The 26,086-nt window shown below is 40.8% G+C and overlaps 1 protein-coding gene across 4 annotated transcripts; it reads right to left on the bottom strand.

The window, feature by feature from the left end:
* Nucleotides 1-696: 696 nt before the first annotated feature.
* LARP7 (La ribonucleoprotein 7, transcriptional regulator) lies at nucleotides 697-24,552 on the bottom strand. Of its 4 annotated transcripts, none has more exons than XM_068188317.1 (13): nucleotides 24,441-24,552; nucleotides 21,266-21,474; nucleotides 20,160-20,260; nucleotides 19,968-20,051; nucleotides 17,727-17,891; nucleotides 17,124-17,232; nucleotides 16,104-16,478; nucleotides 15,423-15,552; nucleotides 12,830-12,988; nucleotides 11,878-11,989; nucleotides 9,206-9,365; nucleotides 7,129-7,220; nucleotides 697-2,503 (listed from the first exon to the last, which is right to left on the bottom strand). In XM_068188317.1, the coding sequence occupies exons 2-13, from the start codon at nucleotides 21,471-21,473 to the stop codon at nucleotides 2,423-2,425; spliced, it is 1,776 nt and encodes a 591-aa protein (XP_068044418.1). In that variant the 5' UTR covers nucleotide 21,474; nucleotides 24,441-24,552; the 3' UTR covers nucleotides 697-2,422. The 4 variants fall into 4 exon arrangements, with proteins under 4 accessions (XP_068044418.1, XP_068044419.1, XP_068044416.1 ...); XM_068188318.1 differs by having other exon boundaries at nucleotides 24,459-24,480; XM_068188315.1 differs by lacking the exon at nucleotides 24,441-24,552 and having other exon boundaries at nucleotides 11,878-11,996; nucleotides 12,840-12,988.
* Nucleotides 24,553-26,086: the final 1,534 nt, after the last annotated feature.

The raw sequence follows: 26,086 nt of genomic DNA, 5'->3' as shown, positions 1-26,086 counted from the left end.
TAGGGGAAAAAACCTACCACAACACAGGTATTAGCTGTGCAAAATAAACCAGGCAGAACAGGTTTGCTCCAGGTGATGGTAGGATGAGGACAGTCAAACAAACATTAACCTAAGGTGCACAATCAAGTGTAAAAAGGCTTTTCCACATTGCAGGGATGGGTAGAAAGGACAGTGGGGTAGCAACATCATGTGTGAGTAGGATATTGTGCTGAGTGGGGGCCACTGGCTACTGAAAAACAGCAGGTCCAGTAACCCTGGAATATCAGGCGTGTGTTCCACTAAAACCAGTCCTGCTGCTGCCATGCACAGTCTGCAACTCGTGGAAGAGAGGTGAAAATATGAGTGCTAAAAATCATTTCAGATTCAGCCCCTGTGCTGGGTCACAAAGAGCAGAATCAATGCTGGGTTGTGCTCCAGGCAGATGGATGGCAATGTAACGATGTTATTTCAAAACACTCAGTCCGGGGAGACAGAAAAATCAGCAACAACAAAGGAGCACTCCAAGGTTAACAATTCTTACAGTTTTACAGTATCACCCTGAATTTCTAAATAAAATGTGGTTTTTGGGGAAAAAGAAAGGAAAATGTCAGTGTGGGAAGCTCCTAGAGGTCAAACAGAAGTTGCTTTAGGGATGCAATTCTTGGGCTGGTAAAACTCAACCAGATGGGGAAAGACAGCAGCAGCAATTAATTGTCATTTGTACTTAAAGAAAAAATACACAAACCATTCTAGCACACTTGAGAATCCAAGCTTCTTTTGTAAAAACATCTAGGCCATCCTCTCCATTCCTGACTTCTGAATTAAGTGGAAAAAATTCTGTTATTAACTCCTTGAGGAAGTATTAAACACCAACTGGTATTCTCTGCTGGAGCAGATTGTTGCACTAGTTTGGAAAAGGAGAAAAAGAAAATTGATGCTTAAGTGTAAGGAATTAACCTGCATAAATATGGAAAGAAACAAAAGGATGACTTCTATGTGCTCAAGTTAGGAATTATTAATAAACGAGCAAAACTCCCAAACTCATGCTTTTGCAGTTCTGTTCCACTCTCCACCAAACATAAAAAGTCTGAATCATTTATGACCTAAATTATTTATAACACAGATATATTTTTGACTTAAATGTATTTCAGCAGCAAAATCCCAAGCATTTTACCCAGGGTAGGCTGTGGGGTTTATTTTTTCCCTTCACATCACAAAGGGGAAAAGGGAAAAAACCCCTCCTGTCTTTCAGGCTGGATGCCTAGAAGATATAAATTGATCAAATCTTTTCACAGTTGGGTATGAAAACTCCTCTCTGCTGTGTCACCCAATCTCTCACCCACCTAGGAAAAGAGAGGAGTTAAAGATTTGATAATAATAAATTTAAAATGCTGCAATTGGACTAAACAGGAGTACTGCAGGAGAGCCTGGCATACAGGTTAGTTCCTGCCTTTCCCCTGCAGCCCTCTGGGAGGAATCCTACATACACCATTTCCAAGAACCATCAGCAAAGCTCTTCCCCTCCAGCCCCGAAAGATGGTCCCTTTTCTTGTACTTTTCCCCCTCTGTACTCTTGTTATCTTCAGTCTGATCACTGCTATTCCCTCTCCCTTCAATCCTAGACTCAGCCAAACAGAAGTGAAACCTTGTGGAGAATTCCGATTTCACGTTTAATTTTCCTTTTTTTCAGATTGCTCATCCTCCATGAAACACCTTAAAGCCATTAAAATCACCATCCTAACTTGTGAATTATACAACTTGAACACTTATCTGCAAGTGAGTAACGAGATGTACCAAACATACTCTTATTTCTTCTTCTGAAGATTCTTCTAAAAAATAAAAAAGTCTAAATTCAGTTTAGTGTGCATTTATACAAGGAAATTTCCTTCCAAACACCTCAATGGCAGATTTGCTGCCAGCCCTACCCACTTGAAAGTAACAGAAGATTATTTTCCTCTATTTTGAAACAGCTTGATGGACTAAAAGGAGGCCTAGAGAGCTTTATGTAGCATTTAGCACTTTTATTATTTATAGTCTTATAAAAAGAATAAGAGATACACAACTGAAATTCTCAAGCATTTTATTTTATAACCTACTGTATAAAACATACAAAACCAAACCAAACAAAAAAAAAAAAAAAAAACCAAAAAAAAAACAAAAAAAAAAAACCACCCCCAAAAAAATCCCAACAAACTGGAAGTGAACTAAAGGAAGATCTCATCATACACATGTTCCAAAAAGCTTGACCTAAGGGCTCAGAAGCAGTAAACATTGAGCGTATTAAGAATGGGATTCAGAACCAATCTTCATACTTGCAGTCTGCAGAGTTACAGATCCAATGGCCCGGGTTTAGTTGCTGTAAGCAGCGCGATTGTGAGGGCTGGTTTTGGTTGTTTTGTTTGGAATACCTACAGTTCACTTCCAAGCTCACCATCAACCCTGGTTAGTTGTCATCAGTGAAGTGAATGTGTTTGCTTGTCTGTTGAGTCTTCTCCAGTCGCATCCTTTCAGCTTTGGCAATCAACTGCAAGCAGGAAAAATTATGTGGAAAATCAGAGAAAAAACATATTGTTAGGATTTGACCTTACAATCACGGATATATTCTATCCCTCCTTCCTCCCATCATGGCTGAAGACATGGAAACTGCAATTTCAAAATCCTAAAATACAGCCTCATACAGGAAGTTAAAAAACTCTATCCTTTTATTAGATTAATTTTGCTACTGATGTAGGAAAAACAAGATTAAACCACAAAAAAAAAAACCACAAAGAGCGCTTTATGAATATTGTGGAAATTTGAACAGGAAAAACCCCCACACATATCCCCAGCACACCACAGAAACTCCACACGAACCCACTGAAGAAAAACCACGGAAGTGCAGGAACCACAATAAACACACACAAAATAAAAAACCCTCATAAACCCCATACATGAACAAATACACAAACACACTGAAAACACACACAAAACTCACGTGCCTCAAAAAACCCCAAACCCAGGCAAAAACATTCACACTGAAACCACAAATTCACATAAGAACACGCACAGAAACCACAAAACCCCTAAAACCCACAGAGGAACATGAAGAAACCACAAACTCCCCGTAACAGCACAAGAATGCACGTACAAAACCCACAAATCAACACAAGAATACACATACTAAGGCTTGTGGAGAAACACCACAAACCAACACAACACCACAACCTGAAGACACACAAAAACCCCCCACAGAATCCAACACATGAAGACACTCAAAGGCACATACAGAACCCCCAACTCCCCTCTGTCTCAAAACCCCACCAGCCTCCTTAAAAATAACAGAAAAAACCCAAACCCACTAAGAAACACCAAAACCAACCCCTGAAAATATGCAATCTGCCAAAAAAAAAACCCAAATGAAAAAAATTACCAAAACTCTTCCAAGCCTCTCAAAACAACTCCAAAGCGCCAGTACATGAAGAGAACTAAAAGTACATATAAAATCCACAAATCCCACAAAAACCAACAGTCAAAGGCATGTACAGAGCACATAAAACCCATCACAATATAAACAAAACCACACATATACAGGAACCACAAACCAACACAAGAAACCACACAAAAATGCACTCACATGGAACACAAAAATACCATCAAAAAATTAAAAATAAAATTTAAACACTCCCACAACCCAAAAAAAAACCCCAAAACCAAAATCACCACCCCCTCAAAAAACAGAACAAAACAAAACCAAAACAACAATAGAAAACCCAAAGAAAAGCCCACAGCAACTTCTCTGCTGGGGACTACTCAACCATATTAGCTGGTGTTATGGGGTCACTTGCACCCCAGGCAATCCAGTGTGCCAGATTTGAACGAGTTCACATACAAATCAAATTATTTATTACTTCTGCATATGACTGAGTCCTGCACACAGCATGGAGGTTGGTGCTGGACTGCACTCACTATGCAGTTGTGCACGTTGTGCTGCTGCACTCACTGTGGCAAGCAAGGCTTTCCAACCAGTTTCCAGCAATAAAAATGACCTCAAGATGGCTAACTTGGTGGCTAAAAAAAAACAGTCTAAAATAGTTCAGCCCTAAGAGGAAGCAGAGTACAGTGGCTTACTCCTTCAGCATATAGGATGGAGAATGACAAACGTGGGAAGGGAAGCTCTAAGATATGACCTGCTAGTTCATATTTCTGAGTGTTTCCATTCCAGAATTTGCAAGAGGCCTCTAAGATTTCCATTTTTGGCTCATCAAACCAGTACGAACACCTACATATAAGCACCCGGCTACTCATGAATCCAAACAGGGATCAAGCCATTCCACAGACACCAGGGAAAGGTGTTCTGGGGTGGCAGCTGTCCCGCGGCCCCACAGACAGGGAGCTGCCCCGTCTTGCAAGGACACAGCCCCCGAGCCACAGGCATCACCATCAGGAGAGCTGCTGTGCCCAGACATTCCCACCATCCTCCTCTGCCACTGCAAATTATTCCGCCCTTCCCAAATACTCACTCCCAAATTCTCACTCCCCCGCCAAATGCCTTTCACTTCTACCAGCCCTCCCACCCTCCCAAACTTCCTCCTTCCCCCGGTGGAAGGGGTTCAAGGTGCAAAGGAGGCTCAGCAGCACCTCCCCCCAGGAGGTGAGGATCCAAGCAGGAAGCTTGCAGGCACTCACGCCTTGGCTTTGGCAACGGGAGACTCCGATCGGTCTGGAGTTTAAGGCTACAGTCTGATGAATTGCTTTAGGCCTGAATAAAGTGGCACTGCTCTAAAAAGCAGCTCTGGCTGGAAGTTTTCCACCAGTATCAATAAATCACGGAGGTGGTTTCATCAGGCAGTTAAACAGACAAAAGGGAAGATGGATTGGGAAGGGGCAGCAGAGGGGAGCAGAGAGGTGACAATCTACCAGGCCCGGGGGAAAGACACTGGACACCTTTTTCACTCCAAAGGATGGCCAGGTCTTTTCTGAGGAACCTTGGGATATCCTATCTCTTTTGGACATTGGTTTATTATAGGAACTATGCCAGAGGAATTGAAATCTCTACCACTTTTTTGGTTTTCGTTTTGGGTACTGCACCAGCTATCTGCTGCAGTGATCCTTTACCATTATCCTGAGGAAAGCCATAGGCCTGGACTTAGAAAACATGGAAAAGAGGAATCAGACTGCCTAAACTCAAACACTGTGTGCTGCCTGTGATGGGATGCAGTCCATGCATTTCAACACCGATTCAAAGAAAATATAAGATGCCTTAATTCCAATTATAATGCAGCTAACAGGCAAAAAGCTCCACTTCAAAATGTTGTAAGGGATTTCAAACGTCATTGACAGACTAGACCTTGACAAGAAAGGCACACTAATGGCACATTTTACTGAATAGGTTAAACTATGAATTATTGTATTACTTCTTTCTACCTTTGAGACCTTGAAAAGAAATCACCTTGGAAGTACTAAGGAAAAATTATCAAATGGGATAATATTAGCGAACAGAAAAATATTTTTTATTAGCAGTCTGTATTTCAGGAATACAGCCTGTATAAAAGCAAGGAAGGGGTTAAGACTTACTGACTGCAGCGAGGCATTCTTGTCTTGATGTTTTGCTTAACAGCGTTAGCATTTAAATAGAATTCCCTGGCTTTGAAGTTCACACCTCCCCGTGTGGCAAGGTGATGGGCAGGGGGAAGGAGCAGGAGTTTGCATCCTTGGGCTGCCAATTGTTAGGCAGAACCGAGACAGTTTGTATTTGCAAGCATAGATGAGGTACCTTACTGCCCAATTTACACCAGCTTGGTCAACAAATACCAGTCTTCAAAAGATGAAGAAGAGAAACTTGAGAGCAAGGGCTCCTACAGTCAAAATTCAAGTCAAAGGTCTCACTGGCACCTCTGGTTTAAAAAAGTAAAAGTTAAATTAAAAAAAAAAATCCTGGCAGCAATCAGAAAAATGTTCTAAAGCTGTGGTTTTCAAATTCCAAATTCCCTTTCTGCTTATATTAAAGAAAAATGGCTCGAATCAATGCCATTTTTAGGCTTTCAAGAAAATTAAATTAGACCTTTGGGCAAATTATTTATGTACATCTTAGTTTAAAAAAACCTCAACTAATTTATCTGCAGGATCTCTAAAAGAACATTCACACAAACAAGATAAGACACGAAAACTATGCCTTGTACAAGATAAGGTTTTGACCCATATGACTGCTGTTCCTTTAGGTAAATGAAATATTTATTTTCCATTTTACATGGGACAGTATTTTTTTCCTCGTGTCCAGGAAACAAAGAGTCTCCAAAGTCAACAACAAATAATTAAGGTCAGATGATTCTGAAGCTTTGCAAGCCACAGCAAAAAAAATTCAGGCTAAAGCCAACTCAGAAACCTTATCTGGAGTGTGTGTGAAGCAAACCTGGCAATAAAAGGTCTGTGAAATACTCTCTGGCTCCTCTCTGTCAAGTCAGGGATCTGACTGGCTTAAGCAAGGAACCCTTCATGCCTGGAAGGATCTGCTGGGGCTGGAGTAGAGGCTGCAGCCTGCAAGCTCATTGCAACACTCCTTCAATGCTGCAGCCCAGCCTCAATGCTGTGCCTAGACAGGCACAGCCAGGAGAAGGCTGCAATGTCCCAGTTTGGAATTGGAAGCTGTACAGCCATGGATGCTGGCAGCAGCACCCAGATTTGGCTGGGTCAGAGCGGGGCCTCCTGACCACTCTGGGAACACACCAGCATTTGCCAGAGCAGGAATAAAACTGTTAATGGTGAGGGAAATGAGATTCACTCTCAAGAAAATTATTTTCTGGATCATAACAGAGATTTAAGAGTGTAGCACTAGACTTGATTTCACTAGAGCACATCAAGACTACTTAGCTTATTAATGAGTCCATCCAGACGGGGTTCCAAAAGAAATCCAGCTTACAAATTAAGTTCAGGCCTTTAGTCATGGACTTAACTTTCTCCAATTGTCCCTGCAATGACAAGCCTTGCACTTGTCAACTGGAGCAGGACAGCCACACACTCTACTTTGTGGCTGTAAAATCCTGCTGCCAGGTCAGTAGGAAGTGATTTAACTGATTTAAATACACGGAGTATCAAACCACGTGGAGCAGTGCAGAAACACTGTCATGTTTTCAGCCGTGGCTGTAGAGGAAAAAGCTGAGATTTGCAGGTTACCTTCTCAGTACCCCGCTTCTTTTCCCGAGGCTGGTTCAGCTTGGCTTGTCTGTCCACCAAAATCTTCTGCCAGTAACGTTGCTCATGGTCACCTTGGGGGAAAATTGACATTGAGGAGTGTCAATAAATGTAGCCACGAGAAGTGGATGAAATCTTTTATATGGTAAACGCTCCTTAAGATACCTGTTAGGGAAACCCAACAAGTACTTCTGCAGTAGTCTCAAATTTCCTATCCACAGAAGCCACATAGAGTTGCTCTCTACCTGTCATCAGCAAAAGGAGCTGAGTTTTAGCTGAAGTTTCACCACAGCACACACAGGCCCTTTTGATTTACTGATGTGCTCAACCTCTGGCACATTTTAAACAGCTACCAAACAAGAGAAAAAAAAAAAGTAATTACTGTAACAACAATTGAGACTATTTTGTTTCATCAAAACCATTGCCTGGGGACTTCATGAGTTGTCAGGAATATTTGAACATGGGCAGCAATACAACAGCAAAAAATTCTGCAGCTTTTCTCAGCAGCTACTTAGCAGGGAAGCAGCAGTTTGCCACTGTTCCTCCTGGTTTGTGATGTAATTATTACAATGGGAATTCTGTGTTATCATTTTGCACGGTCTCAGGGTTCATCTTCAGCCACAGTGAAGTTTCTGAATGATCTCAGAAAAGACTCCTGCAAAAGTTAACATCTCAGCGTGATCACAGATGCTCACCATCTTGCCAGATGCCAAGCTGAAGATACTTGAAGTCAAATCCTGAAGAGTAAAATACTACTGGGAAATCTTTAGTCCCTGCTGTAGAGAGCATTAAAGATTCTTTCCTTTTCATCTTACACCTTCTGCCGCCAAGAAAAACAAAAATCCTTACTGTGAGTCCTTTGTGCATTCCTGGAAAGCTTTTCCATTCTCATTTCAATGAGCCAGTTAGAAAAAAAATAAATCTTAAGACCATGAATGGAATGCTCCTACAATGTAGTACTTACTCCTAATCTCCTCCTACACTCTGATGTAAGGATACAAAACCAGAGACAAACAAACAGACACAGAGCACACAGCTTAGAACACAAAATTTGAAGTTATTTCCGGATCTCTGGAACACAGAGCACACAGGAGACAAATCTATCTGCAAATGACATTAGTAGCACTCACTGAGTCTCAAACTTCAATTAACTTTGACATGATCATGAAGGTTAATGCTTCCATCAAAGCTTCTCCTCCTGCAATCCTTAACTGGCATCTACATCCCTGCACCCATGAGACTGGGTCCTAAATGAGTATTTAGGCAGGCGTGGGGTAAAAATATTTAAATACAGATGAGGCAGTCTCATATTGACTGTTTAACCTGTTTGGGGTTTTTTTCCATATTTACAATTTTTGGTGCATCTCTCAAATACGAAAGTTTTATGAATACACCAAGTTTGACAGACTTCCTCTTTTTTCTATCCCTCAATCCCACACTTGGCAAACTAATCCAGTCTAATACAAGATACAAATTTAGAACAGCACAGTCATTTCAGAAAGAAACAACACACATTAAAATGAAGTTGAAAAGTAGAGCCCTTCTTATTCTGGCTTAAATTATTCAACTTCCTGAAAAGTAAAGATCAATTAGGAGGTAAGTGCTAACACCACTTTAAGTGTATCTATGCTGTTAGATCCTTGCCATGTCATTTCACACATATGCTCAGTATTTTCAAGAAAGTCTTCCTTGAAAATTCTTTTGCATTATCAGAATGTTATATGCATAACGCTGCAAAGTGAAATAGGTTCTGTAGTCCTTTGCCACTGAAAGTGAAGCAAATCCATCTAAAAAGAACAGAATTAAGTTTGTAACAGCAAGCAAAAATCATAATTTTGCTCTGAATGGTGACATAAAATCCCTTTTTGTTTTATTAATTTCAGAGTAATTGCAAAATGAGAAGACTCCCAGAAAATAAAACAACTAAACACGCAATGAGACGCAAAAAACATGCTTTTTCTCATGAGATCTCTAAATGCATCCATCAATTCACCAGGAATCATCCCTTTCACAGTATTTAAGGCTTCTCCTGCACTTCCAAGAAAAAAAGAAGTCTTACCAGTGAGAACTTCGAATTTCCAGTTGTTTTTGATCTGTATTTCTTTGTATGATTTCATGACAGTCTGTGCATCCTCAGGAGTCTTAAAACGGACGTGACATTCGGTATCCCCCTCCAGCATGTCAACATAAGCCACCTCAGCCAGCACTGCCAGAGCATCCTGTCAGAGCACGAGACAAGACACACCATAAATCAGCCTTCAAAAAGAGAACTTAAAAAGAGTGACTTTTGACCATTCCATTTGGAGGTTGTTAACATTTTCAAAAAGGTCATGAAGTAGGAGGCAGTAACTGAACTTTGTCATTTAGTCAATCAATCCCTTGTCAAAGAGTTTTGAATTAACATTTTTTTCCTAAGAAGGTTACAACCGAGTTCTGATTTATGAGCCTGCAACATCTACCCATCTATCTCTCATCCTCCCCTCCCATTAACAATTTAAAGCAGTAATTCCTGGAAATGTTATGGTATCATTTTACTAATGGATCATCACCCATTTATTTCAACACTGTATCTGATTTTTTTTCAAAAGTAAAAACTGTGCACTATAATATCGATTGATCTCAGCCTAAGAGAAAAACATCAAACTTGATTCTACACATTAGATGTATAAAAGCAAGCTCATGAATGGCAGATGACTTCAGAAAGGAGCAGTAGTAAAACAACTCTATCTTTATGAAGTGACCTCTGCCTGAAAATTTTCACTGACAGCTGAAGGGAGAAGAGTCACAAATGCTCTTGCAGATGAAGTATTTCACTTGTAATTCCTGCTGTTAGGGAAATTAAGTAGGAGCACACATTCCTAGTCAATTTTGTTCACAGCAGGCATCTCAAGTAAGATGCTTCTATTCAGGAATCACACACTGCTTTTAACCCTCCAGTACCAATGGCAACCTTAAAACAAAACAAAAATTAAGTGACAACACCGTTAAGATCATTTGAGAGCCAACAAAAGCTATTTTCCAGCCTTATTCTGTTATCCCAAGGTAATAATTTCATGGAAAACTAAAACTAACCAAACAGTTTGTTGGAGCTGGCAAAAGTTAGTAGCTCCGAGGAGCACCTTAAGGGCAAAAAAGGGAAGCAGAGAAGTGTAAAATGAAAACATCTAAATAATATTTAAACTACACTGCAAAGACTTTTCCAAGTTGTGTGGCATGCATCATTGCTTCCATACAACGAAAAATGCAGCTCAGTTCTGGAAGTCTGAGAGGAAAAAAGGCCTGAAACACTGCTCAGTGGCAGTTTGCTGCAGCTGATAGCCCAGTAACACAGCAACACCAGGTCTGGTTGCACTTCTGCCTTCCACTAAGTTATGCAACTAGTGTGGGCAAAAAAGAAAAAAAAAAAAAAAAAAAAGAAAAAAAAAAAAAAAAAAAAAAGACGTATCAAAAGAATTTAAGTTTTCTGCTTTCAAATACTAAGCTGTCCTGTTGCCCACAGCCTATCGGGGTGTGACACAAACTTAACCCAGTGAGGTATATCCTGAAGTCCAAGAGGCCCTCAAAGGTTACAGGAACAACTTGCAGCACATTCTTTCTGGGTCTCCAGCACTCAGACAGCTGCCTTCAAACACAGGGAGAAAGATCAGGCTGATTAAGCTGAAACCACACCACCAGTGAGATGAGGGTTTTCAGTGAGACAGTCTGTCATGTTGCTTAGGTTCATGTACACACCAAGCCCCACACACTTGCAAGCAGCTGGTGACTCGAAATGGCCTCCGTGGTTACAAATGTTTGATAAACAGCAGCAGAACTTGCATTTTAAACCACTCCCTCATTGTCCTGACTGGGCTGGATATGTGTGTGCACCAACCTGAACTGAAGTTGTTCCAGTTCTTTGCAGCTGTTATTCATCCTAAAGTGCAATTCGGGAAAGAAAATGTCCTGCATAACATTAACGGAAAATTCAGGATCTGGAAAAAAACTCTAATTTCCTTTGGAAAACTCTTAATATTTCCATTTCAAAAGGATGCAGCTTAAAACAGCTATTTTCCTTAGAAAGAATTTATGTGTGTAACTTTTGGTTTGTGTCATCACACGGACCTGAAGGTATCTAACCACTTTTTAAATCAAGAAAAATGAGCGGTTGCATTAGGAAAAAAACAGACTGAATCAACAAGTTCCACTGCTGTAACTCTCCCTGAAATTGAGTTTTTTGTCATTGTAAAATTCTTTCTGAAATAAAGAAAATTGGTTTCTCATGCAGAGAGCATTTTCCTGCCCCCAAATTCCCGATAATGATAAAAACACCATAAACTTTTACAGGTTTACTTTTATATCCCCACAGGTATACTTTTATAGCTCTCTTGTCAGGGTGACTGGCACAGTGACAAATGCAGAACACTGAAGAAGTCTCCAGCTCCGTTTTCTTAAACTGGAAAGCACCAGAGCATTGCTTTTTCTCCTCAATGTTTTCATGATAAACTTGACATTGCTCCAAGCACACTAAAGGCTTGGTTTTACTGTGAAACATCCTCCTTTACCCTATTTTGCCACTGAAAATCTGCCATCAACAGACACTAAAGAATTTTTACTCAGCTACTGGCCAAATAGAGGAAAAAAAAAAGAAAAAATATCAGTGAGACTGGGTGAAATGGTATTCCATATTCAAACATTTGGGGGGCAGGGAAAGAGGAAAGGCTAACAGCTACCCTGAGGTTACAAAGGCATTACCTTGATCTGCTTCCTGCCCGGCAGGGGCTCGGTGCTAATGATCTTCACAATTACTCCGCTGACAAACTGAGGCCCCATTGTGTTGGCTTTGGCGGGAGGGGCACAATCTTCACTGGTGCCTGGTCAAGTTAAAAACAGGGTGGGGGGGGGGGAAGAGAAAAAAGTTTTTACATTTATTAGGTTGAAAAAATTAAGACATTATGAAAGCACAGAAGTAACAATGTAAACAAGCATCAAATATGATTACTGCAGTTTGAGGTTTATTAAAAGAAGGATCAAGACTCTCCACAGGTTCATGTCAATTTTACTAAAAAAAGAAACAGCTTCAAGAAAAAGTCTTTGAGACATTTTTACAGTCCATAGGGTCCTTCCTGTTTTCTATTGTACCAATAGCAGCCCCGCAGTTATAGAGTGATTAAAAACATGCAGAAGGCCCACTGCAACATCAGTGTTGAGGTTAGTGAAGAGAAGCACAGAGTACTCAGAGGAAATAAAATAAAGAAGAATTCTAAACCAAAAATAAAAGTAGAAATTTAACTACAAAGATATAATTTCAAAGCTCCTCTTATCCCTAGAGCTGATAAAGCCCAATTCCAAGCTGGTTTTCTTAATACCTGTGGTACAGTTAAATCCAAGCAGGTCTGTCTCAAGCTGCAGCACCAAGAAAACTGATTGTTCATTTACCTCTCTGAGGCCTAGTAATTACAATTACCTAAATATATCTGTAAGCCAGGGTACTGAAATATGCTGAAATCACTTGAGTATTTACTTACATAACTCCCTAGTACCAAATCCACCTAAATACAGGGAGGGAGTAACTTTTACTAGAAGACATTTTGAGAAAACGGCAGCATTTTACAAAATGAAACATTGTGGCGGTGTTTCTGCAAGACCAGGGTCTTGTACCACTTGTGTTAGCATAGGAGAAACACTTAAGGGAACAAGAAAAAACCCAGGATTACTTTTGTCGTTTTCAGATTTCTGCACACCAGATTCCGTCTCCATTTCTCCCACAGGCTCAGGTTTGATCTGAGACATCGTTTTCTTTAAGGAGGCCATACTGGCTTTCTGCAGAGCCAAATATTCTTGCTTCAAACCCATCCATTCAGTCCTAAAAGCAGCAACACAGGCACAGGATGTCAGTTGCAAACAATAAACTGATGTTTAGAGACTTAATGCTAATTTAACAGGTTACAAACAGCTTTAGGTGGACTCGGTGAACAGTGCAGAGCATTCTGCCATTGGAGATCTCCCTGCACTTCGGTCAAATTCAATTTTGTTCCTAACTTAATTTCCCAGGACATTGCAAAATCCATCAACATCAACCTATCATTCCAAGAGTGGCTTTATAATTTGCTTTAAATATTCAGACAGCATAGAGAAGAGTTTGGTGAACTGCGTTTTCCACTAGAACTGCACAGAGCACGGGCACCAAATTCAGAGTTAATTCAGGGACAGTGAACTCTCAATTCACTGAATTAGTTCAGTGAACCCACTCCTGTGTCACTATATTAAGAATCAGTCATTCATTTTCTAGAAAAAAATCATTGATGGAAAATCAACAACTGGTTAAACTCACCAAAAATCTACCGAGATAAGGACATTCCTCCCTATTCAAATGGATTTTGGTTAAAAAATACCCCCCCATGGAAGCAATTTATATATTTACATACATTTAACATGGAGATGTTTCTGCAAACAGTGAGAGCTTTGCTCCACAGCAACACAATGCCCGCAGTGCCGCTGTGAGAACGACTCATTGTTACCCTAATCTGTGCTATCAAACAAGCTGATAGAGGATTTTTAAAGAGGAGGATATCTTGTGGTAATGGTTTTAGCTGTTAACAGTGACAACTGTATACTTCAAAAAAGCATCCAGACTCGCCCAGGATCATACATTCTCAGCAGAGCAAAGGCATTAAAATAACAAAAGACCCACGTAATGATTCTTGGAGATAAAAAGGCAACACCATCCCATGGCAAGGTTTGGTATAAATACGAGCTCAAGGAGAAACTTTGGGACTTGCCAAAGGAAGAGGAGATCGTGGAGAATGAGTCAGGTGAGTATTTGCAATGCTTACCCTCTTTAAACACCCTTTTGCTACAACTGAATAACTTTTAACCAAAACTCTTCTGTTTGTTGCAGTTTGCTCAGAATGCCGATGGCAGAGGACAAGCTCCGGCGATAAACTGGGGCAGTGTTTTTTGGTGTTTTTTTTTTCTTTTTTTTTTTTTTTTCCGTGGACCCCTTTTACTTTAACATGGAGGTGCTTTCTGTGATAAAGAAAAAGTAAGTGCTTCCATGTTTTAGTAGAGGTGAATCCTGATCGCAATCCTGAAACTTCATCCGGGATTATATTTTTTTATTTCGGCCTGCACTTCAGTTGAAGATTTTTAGATCTTGAAGATTTTTAGATCCGGGAAAAAGAAGTTCAGCTGTGAGCAGATATTTTCCAACAGCTAAAATCTAAATGCTTAAAGTTCATCTAAAGCGATTTTTAATTTTAAAGGTCTCCCTTTGCTTTAACATGGAGGTACCTGCTGCTTAAGAAAGTAAGTGCTTCCATGTTTCAGTGGCGGTGGATCCTAATGTTCGAAGGCTTCTTACAGGAAATGTGCCTAGATGTTTTTTTATTACTGCATTTTTGTTTTAATTTTATGTAGTTTTTCCCCTAAAGGACCCCCACAACTTAAATGTGGATGTGCTTGCTTTGGCTCACAACAGTAAGTGCTTCCATGTTTTAGTGGTGGTGAATCCTTTTAACCTCAACACTTCCCTCTGTAAATGTATAAATTATAAAAAGATGTGTTTCTACATAAAGCACAATTTAGCAGCACAAGGTGGCAAGGACCCCCTCTACTTTAACATGGAGGTACTTGCTGGATGCCTAAAAAGTAAGTGCTTCCATGTTTTAGTTGTGGTGACTCCTAAAAGCCCAACCCTTGGATTATAAGGTTTGCAGACCTTCACACATGAAGCAATGAAGACTCTTCAATCTTCTTGCTACAGGCTAATACTGTTGCTAATATGCAACTCTGTTGTATAAAAATTGGAATTGCACTTTAGCAATGGTGATGGACTGTCAGACATATCAGGACTTCAGAAATAATTTCAAAGATTTGAAATATGGTGAATTAAAAGTTTTAGGCAATAAAACTTTAATAAATTATACAAAATATGTGACTTAATATTTCCTACAAGTGACGAGAAACTGCATTTTGCAGGAAAACCTGAACATCCAAACATTACACAAACATTTAAAATGTGGTACCACAAAGCAACAATATTTACATTATCCCCGAGGTATACACTTAAAAACTGCAAACAAAACTTAAAGTGGCCCAACATGGAACGAGATAAAAATCTATGGATTTATTTCATAATTAAAGTAAGTGTGACAAATTAAAAAAATTCGGGGATTGCATTCTCATTGAGGAGGTCCCTTTATTTTCGAAGTCAGCCAATCATTTCGTTAGTACTACTATTAAAGAAAAAAAAATTAAATCTGTGATATCACAGAAAACAGGTAATTTATGTCACCTACTTGGAGAGTACCCTGAGGGGGATGACTTCTTCACCCATTTTGTGTCTCTCTTTGTGTTTTTTCTTGTGTTTCCTTTTAGATTTGGAAAGGGATGTGTCTTTTTTGTCTTTGTCTTCTTCTGCAGAAACTTCTATATTAAAACAGATCAAATAAAACATTTAATAAAATATGGATATTTAACCATAATTACAATAAAATCACATTCAATATCTACTGGTTCTTTGTATTAACTAATTCTGGTCCATTTTCATTGACTACCCGAGTTTACTTTGCTTCTTACACTAAATCTCATTTCAATGCAGCTTTTCTTATCTCATGCAACAAAGGGATCATTACCTTTTCCCTTTTGTATTTTAATTTATTTATCTAGTTTGCCCAGTCTGTCTGTTTAACCCATACTTTACTTCACTCAAGTTCTATCGATACAAACTTCTTTGAACTATTTTGACTTCTGATTAGATTTCCCTACTTCTTGCAAGTTCTTCCTCATTCCCTGTGTAGGTCCTCTCCTTAGAGTGACTACAAGGTTTAATTTTAAGTGCAGGGAACACTAACATGCCAAAGCTGATCTAATGCTTCCTCTATACCCATTCCATCACTCCTCATCCATAAGGGATATCTACCATTCCATTTCATTCATGCATAGAAATCATGATAATAAAAAGATGTAAGAATTCTTACCATTGGAATCTTTTGGAGCTTCTGTTGTTTCTTCTTTTACTGTTTCAACTTCACCTTTTTCAGCAGTTTTCCTAACTTTTGGAGCTGACGTCTCACCATCTCCTGAGGTGGTTCTTTTCCTCTTTCCTGGCCTGCTTTCCCAGGTTACCTCTGAGCTCTCTGTTCTGTCCCATTTCCTCTTCTCCCTTTTGGAGGGCTGCTTGGGAGTCTCAGTTCCCTCCATCTCAGAACACTCTGATGGAGTCCTGTGTCTTTTAGACTTGGATACTGGCTCTGTTGTAGTGTGAGTGTTTGATTCCTTTGGCTCCGCAGCTGCCTGTGCACTGCTCTCTTTCTTGATTTTGGATTTCTTCTTTTTTTTCTTTTTCTTCTCTTCTGGATTAAAACCACAACATTTAAAACTACCCACGATTAAACACTAGATTAGATTATTTACTTAAGCTGCATAATGAAAGCAGCACATATGATAAACTGGGTTATTAATCTGTGGAAGAGATGCAAGACATAAAGTTTCTCCTGGGTGTTTTAAGAAGAGAAAAAAAAACTGGGTCTAAAGAAGGGTTTGAAAACCATTGGTTTGATTTCATTTTTTAGTTTCCACTTAACAGTTGCTGGTATAACAAAGAACGGGTGGTAATTGTGAGGAATATTAATGTGATTTATCATTAGTCTTACAAAAAACAGCGAGGGTGTCTGAGGTCTGGGAAATTGTATTACACCACCAGAAATGAGGGAAAATGTTTTAGTGATGAAGTTGCAACATAAATCTGGGATACTGGTTTGTATATTACAGTAGATTTTTCGTAACTCAGCCCATGCTGGCAAAACGCAGCAAGGTGAATTGTTTTTATGAAAAGTTTTTTTTTTTAAGACACATGAAATTAAACTGCAATAACACAGCAGATGAGAATTTTCTCTTCAGAAGAGAAGAGAAAAAAAAAAGTTTTTGTGCTGAGGCACAAAACTGATCCAAGAAACTTAATAACACTTCCTTGATCCCAATAACTTCGTATCACTCACCTACTACAGTGTTGTCACTTGAATTCAGTGTAGGAACTGGTTTATTCTTTACTGTTTTGGGGAAAATCCCAGGTTTCCGTGGTGCTTCTTCTGGTGGATTATTCAAAAACTAAAACAAGGAAATTGAGAACCACATAACCGCACATTCTTTAAAGAGTCTGCATCCAAGTTAAAACCAAGAATCTTTATCACACTTCAATATATAATACTTTCAAATCACATTTCAATACAGAAAATTAGGTTTGACTATGCTTGCTTGATGAAATTTAAACATCCTTTTTTTGTTACACAGAGATCTTTTTCTGCAAAAGATGCCAAGAGTGGCCAACCAAATTACTCACAAAAAAAAAAAAAAAAAAAAAAAAAGCCATTATTTTTTTAGGTCTTCAGGTTATTAATAGAATTAAATCTTTAAAGAATTGTGGTACTGATTGTAGGTCTGGAAGCAGGAAAGAGGACCTAACTCCTGTTAAGTGAAGCTTTTAGATGATGATATTTTTGGAATTTCTCTAAGATCCAGTGGGTGACCTAGTAAAGAGCACACCATTCATACCACAATGTGACACCAAGAACAATGTCAGCAATAGAGGCAGCAGCACTCACCTCAATGGCTTTCTCTGCTTGTTCTTTAGTTTCAAATTCAACAAAAGCAAAGCCCTTTGGATCCCCAGTACTTCTATAGCGGGGGATACTGACGTAAACTACATTGCCACATTTCCCAAACACCCGCTCAATCCAACTGTGATTGACGTTTTTGGGAAGCAGCTCCTAAAGGAGAAAAAAAAAATGGAAGTTTGGTATCAAAATGTTGAGGGGCAAAGTATCCAGGTAATAAAAAGTGACCTGAGAACAGATCTCTAATTATTCATATACCTATACTAAATGTATTATGTATTTAATTTAGATGCTTATCTTCTTCACATGACATGCCAAGAGCTCACCCGCAGCTAGATCTTTGCAACACAACATCTCTTGGTAAATTTAAAACCTTGGAGCAAATACCAGACTGGCTTGTCTCAAACTACCCTCTGCAAAGCACAAGCTATTTTTTTAAATTGGGGGTAAAGCAGGAAGGTATCACAGAAAGAATTCCTGCAGGCCAGTAAAGAGTCACTACTGATAAAATTTTTACCAGTAGCCAATATGAGCAGGACCTTTTAGGCAGCTTCTTGGATGACAAAATTGTCTGATTTTTACTTCTAAAAAGTCCTTAATATAGCAATAGGTTTTAGCAGCTTGCAGACACTGTGTCTGAGTTCAGCATTTTCCCTCCCCAATCACACAGAAATCGTGTCACACCAATTTCTCACTAGACCCAACGGAACACTTTAAATTCCCACTCCCAAACTCATGCCTAAACAACACCAGTGTCTGCACTATTTCATTTTTTTTCCACAACAAGTTACTGCACTAAAAGGCTCTCCTTGTAGGGAAACACTCATCACATTCAGATTTTCTTTTTTCATAAACTTTGCCATCCTCAGAAAAACATTTTGTTATGTTTTGGCTTTAGGTTGAAAAGCCAGCTACTCCAAGTTTTAATAGTATAATAGTGAAGTATATGGTAAAGCATATAAATGTCAGGTAATTCCAGAGAAATTTAACCCACCAATACCTGGACTACTTCTACTCTCCCATTGCCACATACCAGCTATTTACAAAACATTTAGCCACAGGCTTAAGCTCTGTATGGACAATGTAGCTCATGACTTAGATTATCTTATCCAAAAATGATATAGACACAGTATTTCACAGTTCTAAGCAGTCCCTGTAATCACGTTAGGAAAATATTCTGTCTGGCACATTGCATTAAAAAAAAAAAAAAAAAAAAAAAAAAAAAAAAAAAAAAAAAAAAAGCCAAACACCTTTTCCAGGCTTTTGTTGAGGAAGGAATCATCAGAGCACATCAGCTCCTCCTTATATGAATGGGCTGGCATTCCGGCCAAGATTATTGTGTATATTTATCACAGAAAACTCAGTGCTGTCTGGAAAATACTAACTCAGCTGCTAACAGCTACAGGTACACAGCAAAAATTGTACTTGTCACAAAATGCAAAGTGAAACAAAGCAAATTCCACAGTGGCTTCAAATCTAGTAAATAAAATTGCCTAGGGTTTAAATAAGAAAAAGCTCAACCACCAGATTTCTTGATAATCCACCACTTAGTTGGCTCCACAATGCAACAGCTTTTTCACTCAGACAGGGCTGAAATACCATAGTGAGATGCAGACTTATCCCTTCGGCACAAGCTATTTTCATTTAAATTAAGCAGTCATTCCAGTATCAAGGTAGCCAAGGGACAGTGTGCTATTAGGAGGATAGTTAAAATTTCTCAGGTATAGTCTGCCTTGAAAAGAATGGTGTTTGTGTGTACAAAACCAGAGGCACTTACAGTAACAGATCTTATAAACAGATAATGCTGTTTGAAGTACGCTGATAAACTTGGGAATGTGGCTAGATCCTGTCTGATGAAGCTAATTTAGTTGCTATTAGAAAGCATAAATACATTAATGTAATTAGTAAATATTTAATACCGCTGGTGCTCCTCTGAAAAAGCCCAGTGAACACAGCAATAGCTCAGTGCAATGAAATTAAACCTTTTCAGCCTGGGAAGCAGCACTTTGCTCGGCATTTAAAACTATTTAAGCTGGCACAAGAAATCCCTGCACCAAAGGAAGCCCTTTCTTGCCACAGCCACTCTCAGCTCTCGCTCACCTGCCTGTGTTTAATTAATTTTTTTTACCATTGCTGCACAATCAGCAGCAGTCAAGGAAAATCCCAATGCACAAATGGAGTTCCCATAGTTAGGAACAAACAGGCAGGGACACACAAGTACAGCCTTACCACATAGACAGTCCGACTATCCACGTCCTTTGGGCACTCGCCCAGAGGCTGGCGTCTCCTGATCCTGGTTCCTTCCAAGTCCAGCTGAAAGCAGGGAGAAATAAGCATTTTCCATGAGATTATTGCTTACTTCAGCACCCCATCAGAACTTTTCCAGCACCAGCAAATACGGAAGGGTGAGATGCTCAATACCTCTACAACAGATGAACTTTTAACTGCCCGAGCGATCAGCTTCCCGTCGGTAGTCAATTTTTTCATTTTGTTGAAAGAAACAAGAAGTGATATGTCGACATCTAGGGAGGGGAAAAAGTGTAATTATGAAATCAGGTGATGTGTTCTACTCCACTTGTTTTCTTGTGAAACAGCCTACAAGTTCTAAGTGCAGTATTTAACCAAGGATTCACAGAAAATTTTTACCATCAAAATTTAATAAGTATTCCTAAATTTAATTTTCTTCTGTGCTAACCTTTACCAAAGGAAATTTGTTCTTTTACTTCCCCACTGATAACCTTAGAAAATAAAGGAAGAAAAATCCCTTTTCTGATGTAGTTTTACAGCACAAAAAACTATTTGCATTGAAAAAATATGCCTCTCCTTCAAGTACTCATTGAGCATTTAACCCGGTGCTGCCAACACAGAGGCCCTGCTTGCACCTCAGTTTCATCCAGACACGCTGCTAAACCCTTGACAGAAAATTATGTAGCATTAGTCTTAATAAAAATTTAGACATGTCTAGCATCTCTAGAAAATGTAGGGTAATTTTTACTTATTTATTACTACAGTAATTATTTAAGGGGGCCCTTAGAAAAGTCCAAACAACCCCATAAAAATTGTCTGAAGAGACTCACAGTGACCCTATAAGCAAATACACAGTTTCTTATCAAACTTGTAGAGAGAAAATTAACAAAATACCTATGCTTAACAACGTGTTTGAGTGATGTTTTAACGTCTGCATCTATCGACCACTGAGGGCCAAATTACTCTTGTTTCATGGCTGGTTCTTAAAATTGTACAGAACTGAAAAAGAAAATCAGGTCTCCCAAACAGTCCTTTCTACCCTGGTAGATGTCTTTATCCTAGGGCTGACAGGACAGGAGAAGAGAAAGAGCAAATAAATTTTTTAAAATCTAGTACGAGTTCTGTCTCCTGAGCTGCTGATGCTGATTTCCAGCATGGAACTCCTGCCTTTCCCAGGAGAAGAAACGCACCTCAAAATAACCTGTCACTGGTGCCAGCAACACAGGCAAGAACAAAGTGAAACTTAAGTGTTTGCTGAAATATACTGAAAATAAACTTACACCCATCTCTGGACTTCTCTATTTGTTCTCGAAGAAATCTGTCTTTGTGGAGATTAACATCACCAAACCAGAAATCCACTTGCTTGGCTATATCTGCTAGCACCTGTTTAACTCTTGACCTCTTCTTCTTCTCTCTTTCCTTTTTCTGCTCGGTGCTTTCTTCTTCCATGGCTTTGTCTCTCACTGTTTCAGTCTCCATTCCTGTCATTCTGTCAAATGAGATGTAAATATAATTTTAAAAACACAAAAGGAAGTGTTTCAAGGAGTAAATGTTCTTGTTTAATCTTCTGCCCTATTACCAGAAAAGCGAGTTACTTGCTAAAAAGAGTCTACAACAACTAGGAGCTGAAAAGCAGTAACTTCCCTCCTCATAAACACGTTTTTCCAAGAATTGAAAAAAGATACCTGATTTTTTCTCCAATCCCCCCTAACTCACAGTACAAACAATCAGAAAGATCACACACAAAACCCACGAGCACTACACACTTCAGAAACTAACCCTGTATTAGCCTTGATCATGGCAGATCTGCTAACAGTAAGGTTGGTTTTTAGAAAATTGTCTTTATTATGTCAAAAATGCAAACCACTCACTCCAGCAGCTACCAAGGCCCTGCCCAAGAGCAGCAAGTTAATAAAGTGTCTCTAATGGTAAACCCAGGTCTGTCAGAACTCCAGACCAGGCCCCTGGAAAATAAACACGAACTAGAACCAAGTGACTGAGTATACAGATTCATCTTGAAAAATATAAAACCGTTTTAGCACCAATTCATCTCTCCTGTTCACGTTACAATTCGCTGCAGCTGAGACCTGCCAGTCACCACTTCAGTACCTCATTTCACACAAAACAAAACAAAGAACGCTGCCAGAAGCAGACAGCTTTTGGAAAATTAAATTAACACAAAAATTAAAGTAATTAATGTCGCAATCACCATATGAAAGACTTCTCAGCTCTCTGCCAAGGCAGCAGAGAGTGAAATGAGAGCACAGCCATCAGAGAGGAAGCCCACCTCGACAACAGGATGGCGAAATGGAAATGGTCCCCAAATTCTTGTGCAAATCAGGCTTCCTCAGCCGGAGATCAGCCTCTCCCCCGCTGTGAGCCGACGACTCAAGATAGTGAAAGGTCAGCAATCACCTTGGAGAGAGATAAGCCAGGTAAAACTGCTCAGCTAGCTCAAGCTCCGCTCAAGCCCTTCAACAAGCTTTTTATATTCATAACCTGCAGGCAACACGCTGCTCAGCTGAGGGCTGCAATGAGGCGCTTCATAAACGTAAAATGTCATTTTGGGCTATCTGTCGCGGCTGAACAGCATGAAGGGACACATTAGTGTGGCCCAGGGACACATTGGTGTGGCCCAGGGACAGCACAGCTTTGTTTTGAAAAGCATTTTGAGTCACTCAGCTCCGGGACTTCCTTCCCAGAAGAGGGGTTCTCATTCGAGCTAGAAGAAAAGCAGCTGCAAGCTGCACTCCAGGCTTCCCTCTCACTTTGTCCTTTAGAATCGAAGCTTTGAGGAAATTACTTTGTACTTCAAGCTCCTCCCAAGTCAGAGCAAATATCAACTATTAAGACGTACATAAACATCCAAGTAATGAATTCAGCAATCTCCACGTGCCTGGGTGTAAGGCAGTCGGTATTTCTCACATGCCAACTCTCACACTACCAGCACTACTCTGATAAACAAATTAAAATCAGAGCAAAGCAAAGGCAGGGTCAAAACTTCACACTGATAAAGCAAAGGTCTCCTCAAAAGAAATAAAATCGCAGTGCCTCTGTGTGCCAGAGAGAAACCAGAAAAGGAGGGACAATTAAACAGAGGGAAGGAAGTTCAAGAAAACAAAGACAATGAATAATTATGAAATAAATAAAAATAACACAGCTCCACACTCATCTATAGAAACTTCTCTAGGTTCGATAAAAATTAAAGATTTCAGTGCTAAGCCATATACAACCCCAGTTTCTATTATTATCAACATCTGGAAAACATAATAAAATTCAACTAATACAAGGCCTGGAGGAAAAAGGGTACAGATAAAAAATATACTTTATTCTTTTAAGCACTGATGCAAATGTTTGTTTGCTTGGGGTATTTGAAAAATTAAAATGGGGCAGTAAGGGATGAGGGAGAAAAAAGAAGAATTTAAATTACTTTATGTACTATGAAAAATGTTTTGTAGAGTTAGGGGCAGCCCTAGGTATGTACTGCAGAATAAATGCAAGTATTCAGCAAACCTGGAACTACTTAAAGAGGCACATCCTGAGACAGTTTTACACCAATACAGACACAGGCAGAGCTGCAGGCTGAAGTTCCTGCCCTGCCCTGAAACTTCTCTGTACGCAATGTGAGGTAACAAAGGACAGGAGTTAATACATGGGGGCCAGCACAAATTTCTTAACCTAAAATCAGAGAAAATTCTGCTTTCCCCCTCCCATTTTATGCAATGAAACCAATGCAGTATCTTAAACTGCAGTTTTAAGGCATTTGATGGATTTCATGAAACCGGTGTGCCCAAAAACATAAAAGGCTTTGCTTCCACTTGACTGAGACGAGTGCTGAAGCTGTTCCCACACCCAGGGAGATCCCTGTGTGTTAGTTGTGCCCTTCCCTCTGTCACCTCAGGACGCACACAGTGGATTTGTGTTCAAGACCGGACGTGGGACTCAGTGCCATGGTGTGGGTGACAAGGTGGTGACCGGTCAAAGGTTGGACTCGATCTCAGAGGTCGTTTCCAGCATAAGCGATTCTGTGGTTATAATTAAAATATATGCCAGCACCAGACTCCGATTAGGTGGATTCACCTGTATGACACCAAAAGGGCAGCCCAACTCCTTCACCTCACAATATCTCACCCTCAAGCAACACAACTGAATTTTAAGACCTGAGAAATTATTTTTGGCTCTTCCCTGTGGGGACAACTAGGTGATTAAGGAACTGAGCAAACAGCAGAGCTGCTGGAGGAAAACAGAAGGAAGATGTACTTGGAAGCAGAATGGATGTGGTTACAAAAACCAAGCATTCTGCGGCCCCGGTAGCTGCTGCACTAGACCAAAACCACTGAAAATCCATGGGAGAACCTCACCTTCTCTACTCTTCAAATAAGGGGCAGACCACAATGTGAAATAGATTTTTCTAGCCCTGACTTATTCTGAGAAGCCTGAGCACCACACGCTTACCACTGCACAGGTACTGACCACTGCAGGTGCTGCTGCTAAAAAGATTTACAGATCTTACCGACACAACAATCAAAAAAACAAGCCAGACTAAGTCTGAAGGGCCCAAACACCGCTCAGCACGAGTCCCTTGGGCCCAACACCAGGCGCCAAGACACGACACCACGCACAAGAGTCACCTGCGCGTCACTTGCGGGCAAAGCCACCTCAGCGCCCCGGGGCAGTGACGAGCCCTCAGGAAGGCGCCACGGGCGTGGGGAGCAGCGGGCACCGGGTGAGGAGGATGCCCAGGGGGCGGGCAAAGGACGGGTCAGGGTTACACTGCGATGCCGGCGGGGAGCGATGACCTGCGGGGACCGACGCGACCCCCCCCCGCCCCGGCCGTGAGGGGAGCGCGCGGGGGCGGCGGGGGGGAACTCTGCGCGCGGGCGGCGGGAAAGCCGCTGAGGGGACGACAGCGCCCCCTGTCTGCGCCGCCACCGCTGCAACCGGCAAACCCCACAGCCCCTCCCCGGCCGCTGACCTGCTGCGGCCGCCGCCGCGGCGACACCGGTTCGGCTCCGCCCGGCCCGTCCGCGGCTCCGGCTCCGTCTCCGTCCCCGCCGGTCCCGGCGTGACGCGCTGCCCGCTCCCCGGCTTTCCAAGGAAGAGAGGGAAAAGAAGGAAAAAAAAATAAAAAAGAAAAAAAAAAAAAAAGCCCCGCGGCGGCGCGTGCGCGGCGGCGTCGGGGGCGCGCCGGGTTCAGGGTGCACGTGACTTCCTCCTCGCGGGGCGTCGCGGCCGTCGTGACGTCAGGCGGGGCGCCGCGGCGGGAAGTTCGGAAAGGCGGCGGCGCCGCCACCTCCGTCCCGGTGCCGGAGCCGCGGGGTAGGATCGGGGTGGCCGCCCGGCCCCTCGGGAGTGCGGCGGGCCGCACGCGGGCCCTCGGGGCATCCCCCTGGGAGGCGGCGCTGGCGGGAGTGCTGGTGGATGGAGGGCTGGCAAAGGGCTGTGTGGGGGCAGCGCGTTTGACAGCGGCGGGTCCCAGTGCCCGCGGCGTTCGTTCGCTCGGGAGTTCCCCAAGGGCTCGCACTGAGCCAGCTGCTCTGAGAGCTTAAGCAATGTCTCTGTCCTCAAAAGCGTGTCCTAGGATTTTCACCTTATGAAGCACCCAAGCAGGTGGCAACCGTAAGAAACGGCGCGAATCTTTCCCCTTTCCGTCATATAAACTGTTTCTCACCAAGCCAAAGCGCGATATACATGTAAATATTACATATAATACATTTACATAAAGCATATTAAATGAAAATTATACATAAACATTAAATATATTTAAATATTCATTTTAAATGTTTACAGATTAAAAATAAACATAAAAATATATTTTGAAATATCTTGCAGTCTAACTTCAAATATGCAAAGAGGTTTAGCTTCACGGGGAGTCAGTTATTTTTTGCATGAGCGAAACATGCATGACCAACTCCACACCTGGGACAAAAATCATTCAAATCATTCTGGTAACGGCTCTTTTATTTTATTTTTTTTTTTTTTTTTTTTTGGATTTTAATTCAAGTAATTCTGAATAAGAGTACTCAGAGTTGCCAGCCTTTCATTTAAATGAATTAATTAATCTAAACGCTGGAAAATATCTTGACATCTATTAAAAAGAG

The sequence above is a fragment of the Anomalospiza imberbis genome, chromosome 4, assembly GCF_031753505.1.
Source record: "Anomalospiza imberbis isolate Cuckoo-Finch-1a 21T00152 chromosome 4, ASM3175350v1, whole genome shotgun sequence".
Classification (NCBI taxonomy): Eukaryota; Metazoa; Chordata; class Aves; order Passeriformes; family Viduidae; genus Anomalospiza; species Anomalospiza imberbis.
This window is presented reverse-complemented; position numbering and strand designations above follow the sequence as displayed.